The sequence below is a fragment of the Oncorhynchus gorbuscha genome, linkage group LG23 (assembly GCF_021184085.1).
Source record: "Oncorhynchus gorbuscha isolate QuinsamMale2020 ecotype Even-year linkage group LG23, OgorEven_v1.0, whole genome shotgun sequence".
Classification (NCBI taxonomy): Eukaryota; Metazoa; Chordata; class Actinopteri; order Salmoniformes; family Salmonidae; genus Oncorhynchus; species Oncorhynchus gorbuscha.
The window spans coordinates 39,728,104-39,737,783 of record NC_060195.1 but is presented as its reverse complement, the minus strand read 5'-3'; the positions used below and the strand labels follow the sequence as shown (position 1 = coordinate 39,737,783).

The following is a 9,680-nucleotide window of genomic DNA, read 5'->3' as shown; positions in this document are numbered from 1 at the left end:
TTGCGTCCATCACATTCAAAAGCACATTGAAGATAATGGTGAGTAAACAACAGGAAAAGATGGAGCCTCTGTCCCACAAGATTAACAAGGAAGAGCAGGAAACCCATACAGGTCTGATGTGCTTGAACTCATGGTGCTTGGACGACAATCAATTAGCAGCTGAAAGATTTGAATGGAGGATTATCTCTAGATGCTAATTTCTCAAGACTGCTATTGAGAGATGTCGCCGAGGATGGTTTAATGTCCCAAGATATGAAGAACAGTGCTGGGAAAGTCTATGCCAATGCGATGTTGAAGTTGGAAGCAGGGAGGAAAGCCCTGGATTTTGGTCTTTCTTGTGTTGCAGACAGACAGAGATTATTACTGGTATAGATCCCAAACAAGTGGAAGGGCAATCAAATGTTATGGTGCTATGATGGTTTTTAATTAATCAGCTTTGTGTACTATATTTTTTATATATTGAAAACAGTGTGAAATGCATATATATGTTTTATACTTTGAATCCAAATATGCTGAAATGAAGTTATTAGAGCTTGTTAGCTGGCCTGGCAGAATTTTACCACATGGTGGAGACAAAGGATATGAACATTGCACTCTGTCACTTCATGGTTTCTTTGTGTGTTGAGCTCAGTAAATGTTTTCATTATTATCCCCATCCTAGAATTACACGTTGATCGTCTCACATCACACCTCATGCACATTTTATATGATACATTCCACCCAGATCCAAAGTTACAGAACAAGCATAGAATGTGTGACATCATTTTATCAACCTCATTACTGACTACAAAGTGAGCATTATAGGCTATTGAGGTGATGCTCGCGGTATTCAACATGGAAGATTAAACAGAGTCCAGTGTTGACCGTTTAACATCTCGCCACCAATGACATGTAACAGGCTACTTCAAAGATGAGCTCATTTTCTAAAACCCAATGAATGACTGTTGAAGTGTCACTGAAAAAGGAACATTTATTTTTTGTTGTTGTCAGTGTTTACCTGAGTCTCGATTTGCTTCCTATGTGTCTCAACTTTGAACACGGCCTAAATCCCAGCCAACAGGGCACGGTTTCATGACTTGCTTGGTCCTGTTTGTCATAACATAGCAAGAGTTTGCAGAAAAGGACATTTCATAGACAAAGTAAATGTCTCAGGTCTGACTAATCCAAAACCCTGCTAAAAAGGTTAAAGAAATATCAACATTTCTCACTAGGTCCCAGAAGCTGTCTTGTTTTTATTTAACAGTGAACTTAATTATGAACTAGAACTTACCATTTTGATTTACATTGGTCATATTCTAACAGACTGTGATGGCTGTATTTTGGAATCCAAGCTATTTTAACTGTAGCATCACTCAGTGGTTGTGTTTCAGTGAATTGGTTGGGGTGTGATGATGACCAATGAAAACATGACAACTGAGAAGGAAATGGGTAAGACTAAACTAGGGACACATTTGGAAGGTCAAACTAGACACTTTTTAAAAAATTGTCTGCTCACAACCCAACTTACGTTTGAGGAGTGTCTGGAGGAATCCAAGGACTAATACTTCATGGCAAACAGAGTTAGACAGTGTACCTGGAATTAGATGAAAGCATTTGTATCTGAAGTACTGTCTGAAAATTATGTCCATGGCACACAAAGCCCACACGACCTACTGTTTGAACTCTATATGATTCTAAAATTATCATCAGTCCGTGTGAGGATAGTCAAGTGAACAGGAAGTATTATTTTGTGCTGAGTCATTGTGGTCTGGCTGTGGTTACATTTTTCATTGATATGCATGCATCCAATTACTGTGACATTATCAACCATAATCTGAGTTTTAGATGTGTGAAGCTCTGTTCTTTCTAGTCTGTCTCCAGTGGTTACTTTGAAAACAGACATTAAACAGATTAAAATTGATTAGACAAAATGTCTAAATGGCATACTTCATAGAAACAGCTTTTATGCAATTCACGACTTAACGCAGAGTTTCTGTTTGAAGGGGCCATTCAAATAGTCAATTTACTTTTGTTAAATTAGACAAGCCCATTGTAATTTACTCTGTTGTACTTTCTGCTGCATTTTTGTTGTTGTTCTTCAATAACATAGCACATAATCACTGATTCTCCTCTAAAGTTCTTCCAAGCTGTGGGGCTAAGCTGAAGCCTCTACTGGTCTCAGGTTGCACCAGCCCAGGGTCTTTTATGACGCAGGTCTGTCAGTAAGCCCAGTCTTTTCTCTGCTAGTGCTGTGCAGGGTTGGCTGGTTCAGTTACAACGTCAAAGTGGGTTTGTGCAAGTGTCGGTGTGTCTGTACTCGCATTGGAGGGCGCACGTTATCTGAGGCCCACAGGGGAAGCCTCTCCAGATTTCAGCCAGCTGCCCTGCTATAAACTTTTCAGAGTGGACGAAGAAGACTATGGAGGGGGGAACACGCAAATCTCCATTCAAACTACTTTCGAATATCAACTCTTAGGCTTTCTTAAAGGAACGAGAAGAGGCCAGAGAGGGGTGGACCTTGCCATCGAGGATAACAAGCACCTTTCCAAGTGTCGTTTGCGCTTCATTTCCTCTCGGCTTGAGAGTAGGCGTCATGTTGCACCAGAGGGGGGGTTCTCAAACAAACTATCTGACCCTGGTGGTTAACTAAAATCAGGCTCTGTGAGGCTTGCTGGAGGAGGGAGGGAACAGCAGTTAGTGTGAGGCCACCGTAGGGCTGCTGCACTGCTAACACACAGCAGCAGCAGGGAAAAAGGGAAGAGATGGCTACAGGAGAAATCACCACTCTACCCGCCACACCTGAAGATGGAGGCAGTGGCGGCTTCCCTCCAGGAAACTTTAAGGAGCCCAAGAGGCTGTACTGTAAAAACGGGGGCTACTTCTTGAGGATAAACTCTAATGGAAGCGTGGACGGGATCCGAGAGAAGAACGACCCCCACAGTAAGTGGTTCCAGTCCATTGCATGGCAGACAAAGCTTCTTTATGCTTTGTAAGGGCGACAGTGAAGTAATCGGGAAATCATGGAGGACTAAAGTGAATTTCAATGCATGTGTTTATGGCTTCTCCAACATTCAAATATGTTTGTCTAGTTCTTGTACATTAGCCTTTGCAAGTGCTTTCATGAATGTGGTAAGTGTATATTTTGATCTCATTCAAGTCACCTGGGTGTGTAACACTGCCATACATTAAAAAGGCACTGCTATTACATCACTTGTAATTGAAATGTCCAGAAATAAAATGACAACTTTCGTGTGAAATGTGTATTAATACAAAGACCAACTCTTGAGTTCACATAAGTAAAGGCCATTGATAGTAATTGAGGATCTAGGTTTGTGTCTTTATCACTTCAGTATAATATATATTGGAGTGTTATTGATTAGCTTTAAATGTAACATGCAACAAGTAATGTGTAAGGTTTGCCCTTGACACATTTAAACCACCTCGTCACTCACGGTCTAGTTGTTTTTTTTCTTCAATCTATGTTTCTCAGAATTCATCAGTAATTGGTAGAAGGGGCCCATGTCGAAGAAGGGTTTTCATCACAGGAAGCACTGCTCAGTAGATCCTTGGGTGATAAGGGATGGGACATGGAACAGGTGCACTCAAACAGCTGTCCAAAATCACAAGCAATTAACTACTAAGAGTGGAGACGACAGACATTAGTCATTTCAATTACTGCCCAAAAATTGGCATCATGTGCTTTACAGTACCATTTATCTTTACTCAATAAGGCATATATTCTATAGGTGTATGTAATAACAAATACACAAAACTGGAAGAGAACCTCATTTTCTGTTATGACCATTCATTCAAATAGAACACTGTTGACGTAACAATTTGCATTATCCATATGATTTAAAGCAAGGGATGATGAAATTAACCATGGCTGAAAGAGAAAGTTTCACTTAGAGATGAGATCACGAGACCTATTGCACAGATGTTTAGTAAACTTTCATGCTCCCTTGCACGTAACAACTACTAATTATGTATTTATTCAGAGAGGAATGGATCTTCATGACATTAGTCATTACACAAACCCTAAGTGCATACAGATGCCTCTGATATACTATATATATATTTATCACAAGTGAGTACACCCCTCACATTTTTGTAAATATTTGGGTATATCTTTTCATGTGACAACACTGAAGAAATGACACTTTGCTACAATGTAAAGTAGTGAGTGTACAGCTTGTATAAGTGTAAATTTGCTGTCCCCTCAAAATAACTCAACATACAGCCATTAATGTCTAAACAGCTGGCAACAAAAGTGAGTACACTCCTAAGTGAAAATGTCCAAATTGGGCCCAAAGTGTCAATATTTTGTGTGGCCACCACCATTTTCCAGCACTGCCTTAACCCTCTTGGGCATGGAGTTCACCAGAGCTTCACAGGTTGCCACTGGAGTCCTCTTCCATGACGACATCACAGAGATGGTGGACGTTAGAGACCTTGCACTCCTCCACCTTCCATTTGAGGATGCCCCACAGATAAATAGGGTTTAGGTCTGGAGACATGCTTGGCCAGTCCATCACCTTTACCCTCAACTACTTTAGCAAGGCAGTAGTCTTCTTGGAGGTGTGTTTGGGGTCGTTATCATGTTGGAATACTGTCCTGCGGCCCAGTCTCCGAAGGGATGGGATCATGCTCTGCTTCAGTATGTCACAGTACATGTTGGCATTCATGGTTCTTTCAATGAACTGTGGCTCCCCAGTGCCAGCAGCACTCATGCAGCCCCAGACCATGACACTCCCGCCACCAACTGTAGGCAAGACACACTTGTCTTTGTACTCCTCACCTGGTTGCCGCCACACACGCTTAACACCATCTGAACCAAATAAGTTTATCTTGGTCTCATCAGACCACAGGACATGGTTCCAGTAATCCATGTCCTTAGTATGCTTGTCTTCAGCAAACTGTTTGCGGGCTTTCTTGTGCATCATCTTTAGAAGAGGCTTCCTTCTGGGACGACAGCCATGCAGACCAATTTGATGCAGTGTACGGCATATGGTCTGAGCACTGACGGGCTGACCCCCCCACCCCTTCAACCTCTGCAGCAATGCTGGCAGCACTCATACGTCTATTTCCCAAAGACAACCTCTGGATATGACGCTGAGCACGGGCACTCAACTTCTTTGGTCGACCATGGCGAGGCCTGTTCTGAGTGGAACCTGTCCAGTTAAACCGCTGCATGGTCTTGGCCACCGTGCTGCAGCTCAGTTTCAGGGTCTTGGCAATCTTCTTATAGCCCAGGCCAGCTTTATGTAGAGCAACAATTTAGTTTTTTCAGATCCTCAGAGTTCTTTGCCATGAGGTGCCATGTTGAACTTCCAGTGACCAATCAGTATGAGAGCGATGACACCAAATTTAACACACCTGCTACCCATTCATACCTGAGACCTTGTAACACTAATGAGTCACATGACACCGGGGAGGGAAAATGGATAATTGGGCCCAATTTGGACATTTTCACTTAGGGGTGTACTCACTTTTGTTGCCAGAGGTTTAGACAGCAAATTTACACTGTTAAACAAGCTGTACACTCACTACTTTACATTGTAGCAAAGTGTCATTTCTTCAGTGTTGTCACATAAAAAGATATAGTCATATTTACTCTTAGTATATTTAGTCTCTTTTCTCTTAATATATCAATGATGTTGCTCTTGCTGCAGGCGATTCCCTGATCCACCTCTATGCAGACGACACCATTCTGTATACTTCTGTCCCTTCTTTGGACACTGTGCTATCTAACCTCTAAACGAGCTTCAATGCCATACAACACTCCTTCCGTGGCCTCCAACTGCTCTTAAACGCTAGTAAAACCAAATGCATGCTTTTCAACCGTTCGCTGCCTGCACCCACAGGCCCGACTAGCATCACCTCCCTGGATGGTTCCGACCTAGAATACGTGGACATCTATAAGTACCTAGGTGTCTGGCTAGACTGTACTCTCCTTCCAGACTCATATTAAACATCTCCAATCTAAAATCAAATCTAGAGTCAGCTTTCTATTTCGCAACAAAGCCTCCTTCACTCACGCCGCCAAACTTACCCTAATAAAACTGACTACCCTACCGATCCTCAAATTCGGCGATGTCATCTACAAAATATCTTCCAATACTCTACTCAGCAAACTGGATGCAGTTTATCACAGTGCCATCCGTTTGGTTACTAAAGCACCTTATACCACCCACCACTGCGACCTGTATGCTCTAGTCAGCTGGCCCTCGCTACATATTCGGCGCCAGACCCACTGGCTCCAGGTCATCTACAAGTCCATGCTAGGTAAAGCTCCGCCTTATCTCAGTTCACTGGTCACGATGGCAACACCCACCCGCAGCACGCCTTTCCTTCCAGTTCTCTGCTGCCTGTGACTGGAACTAATTAAAAAAATCGCTGAAGTTGGAGATATTATCTCCCTCACCAACTTTAAACATCTGCTATCTGAGCAGCTAACTGATCGCTGCAGCTGTACATAGTCTATCGGTAAATTGTCCACCCAATTTACCTACCTCATCCCCATACTGTTTTTATTTACTTTTCTGCCCTTTTGCACACCAGTATCTCTACCCGCACATGACCATCTGATCATTTATCACTCCAGTGTTAATCTGCTAAATTGTAATTATTCGCCTACCTCCTCATGCCTTTTGCACACAATGTATATAGACTCTCTCTTTTTCTTCTTCTACTGTGTTATTGACTTGTTTATTGTTTACTCCATGTGTAACTCTGTGTTGTTGTCTGTTCACACTGCTATGCGTTTATCTTGGCCAGGTCGCAGTTGTAAATGAGAACTTGTTCTCAACTAGCCTACCTGGTTAAATAAATGTGAAATAAAAAAATAATTAAAATCTTGCTTATTTAATATAATATATGTTTGCTATATCTGTCTCTTTTCAACACCATTAATAACACTGAGTGTACCAAACATTAAGAACATCTTCCTAATATTGAGTTGCACCCCCCCTTTTGCCCTCAGAACAGCCTAATTTTGTCAGCGCATGGACTCTACAAGGTGTCAAACGTTCCACAGGGATGCTGGCCTATGTTGACTCCAATGCTTCCCACAATTGTGTCAAGGTGGCTGGATGTCCTTTGGGAGGTGGAGTTTTCTTAATACACACGGGAAATTGTTGAGCGTGAAAAACACAGTGGCGTTGCAGTTTTTGGCACAATCCGCTGCACCTGGCACATACTACAATAACGTATTCAAAGGCACTTAAATATTTTGTCTTGCCTATTCACCCTCTGAATGGCACACATACACAATCTATGTCTCAAGGCTTAAAAATACTTCTTTAACCTGTATCCTCTCCTTCATCTACACTGATTGAAGTGGATTTAACAAGTGACATCAATAATGGATCATAGTTATCACCTGGTCGCCTGCTCTTTCCATGACAGACTGTTGTTAATGTTTTGTACACTCAGTGTATTACATCTATTCTATACTGAACAAATAAATAAATGCAACATGTAAAGTGTTGGTCCCATGTTTCATAAACTGAAATAAAAGATCCCAGAAATGTTACATATGCACAAAAAGCGTATTTCTCCCAAATTTTGTGCACAGACTTATGTATATCCCTGTTAGCAAAAATTTATCCTTTTCCAAGATAATTCATCCACCTGACAGGTGTGGCATATCAAGACGCTGATTAAACAGCATGATCATTATACAGGTGCACCTTCTACTGGGGACAATGAAAGGCCACTCAAGACAATGGCACAGATGTTTTCAAGTTTTGGGGAAGCGTGCAATTGGCATGTTGTCTGCAGGAACGTCCACCAGAGCTGTTGCCAGAGAATTGAATGTTAATTTCTCTACCATAAGCCGCCTCCAATGTCGTTTTAGAGAATTTGGCAGTATGTCCAACCGGCCTCATAACCGCAGACCCCATGTAATTATGCCAGCCCAAATCAAATCAAATCAAATTTTATTTGTCACATACACAGCCCAGGACTTCTAGTTCCACAATGCAGTGATAACCAACAAGTAATCTAACTAACAATTCCAAAACTACTGTCTTATACACAGTGTAAGGGGATTGTACATAAGGATATATGAATGAGTGATGGTACAAGCAGCATACAGTAGAGCCAGTATATACAGAGCCCAGGACCTCCACATCTGGCTTCTTCATCTACGGGATTGTCTGAAACCAGCCACCCAGACAGCTGATAAAACCGGAGGAGTAAAGCTCTTTTGTGGGGAAAAACGAATTCTAATCGGCAGGTCCTGGCTACCATGGCTGCGCCCTTGCCCAGTTGTGAAATCCATAGATGAAGGCCTAATGAATTTATTTCAATTGACTGATTGTTCAGTATAGAGTAAATGGAGTTTACTGTGACACTAAAACATTTTCTCTCCTCAGTCAAGCTTCAACTCCAGGCGACCTCAGTGGGGGAGGTAGTGATCAAAGGGGTCTCAGCCAACCGTTATCTGGCCATGAATGGAGATGGAAGACTGTTTGGAACGGTGAGTGAGCCTCACCTTCATTTGAGCAGCACCGTTCACAAGGAAACTCCATTCCATTTGCTTTGATATTGTCACGATCAACAACTCATGCTTTACTATAACAAGGACATTATCATGCCTAAGATAAAGGGTTTTTATTTCAGTTATGCTGAAAGCAAATATTATGTTGTCATACTGTTACAGGTTTTGGTTTTTCCATTTGTGTTATGAGGTTGGACTTTTAGCACATTAGCACGTAGGATGCACCGATTGGTGTCACCTCAATGTAGTCAGTATGTGTTTCACCTGTGCTGGCCCAGGTGCTATTTAACAGTGGCTGGCTCAGTGCTCCAGTTGTCTTGAGATGTGGAGGGTTAACACCTTTAGTTTACGCTTCTGATTTGATTTCTAGACAAACCATTTATCTGATCTTCCCTGTTTTTGTTCTGCTCTACTTTTTGGTTTGCTTCCTGTCTTTAAGCTTGGTGTGTGTTTTATTGTTAGCCTGTTCTTGGACAAATGTAGTGGGCAATCACTGTTGTTCTTTAGGTTCCAGTTGTTGTTGCTAGTCAACTTTCAGTGGCTACCCCATGAGTGTCTTTCTGTTTTAGTTTTTGTCAGTGACTCTTTGTTAGTTCTCTTTTCTGTTTGAGCAACAATTTTTGGTTTTCTTACTGGGGAACGTAACAAAATTTGAACCCAGGACCTCTCGCACCCGAAGTGAGAATCATAGCCCTAGACACCCTGTGTCTGTGGGACGGCTGAGTAATTTTGAGATTCTGACTTTTTGGCACACTTGTCTCCGGTGAAAAAAGGCGACATTGTTGCACTGCTTTTATAATATCAGGGTTTATTCTCAATGTGCCAACTCAAAAGTGGTGGAAAAAGTACCCAATTTTCATACTTGAGTAAAAGTAAAGATACCTATTTAATAGAAAATTCCTCAACTAAAAGTAAAAGTTACCTAGTAAAATACTACTTGAGTAAAAGTCCAAAAGTATTTGGTTTAAAATATACTTAAGGATAAAAAGTAAATGTAATTGCTAAAATATACTTAAGTATCAAAAATGTGATTATTTCAAATTCCTTATATTAAGCAAACCAGATGGCACCATTTTTTTGTTTTTTAATTTACGGATAGCCAGGGGCACACCAACACTTGTGTGTTTACTGAATCTGCCAGATCAGCAGCAGTAGGGATGACTAGGGATATTATGTTGATAAGTGTGTGAATTGGACC

At 41.5% G+C, this 9,680-nt stretch overlaps 1 protein-coding gene across 1 annotated transcript in view; it reads left to right on the top strand.

The window, feature by feature from the left end:
• The first annotated feature begins 2,247 nt into the window (after positions 1-2,247).
• The window catches only part of LOC124010408 (fibroblast growth factor 2-like), a 17,491-nt gene continuing 10,058 nt past the window's right edge, over positions 2,248-9,680 (top strand). The window contains exons 1-2 of the mRNA XM_046322814.1: positions 2,248-2,919; positions 8,358-8,461. Of these exons, the coding sequence (XP_046178770.1) occupies positions 2,742-2,919; positions 8,358-8,461 (282 nt within the window). The 5' untranslated portion in view covers positions 2,248-2,741. The remainder of the gene's footprint in view (positions 2,920-8,357; positions 8,462-9,680) is intronic.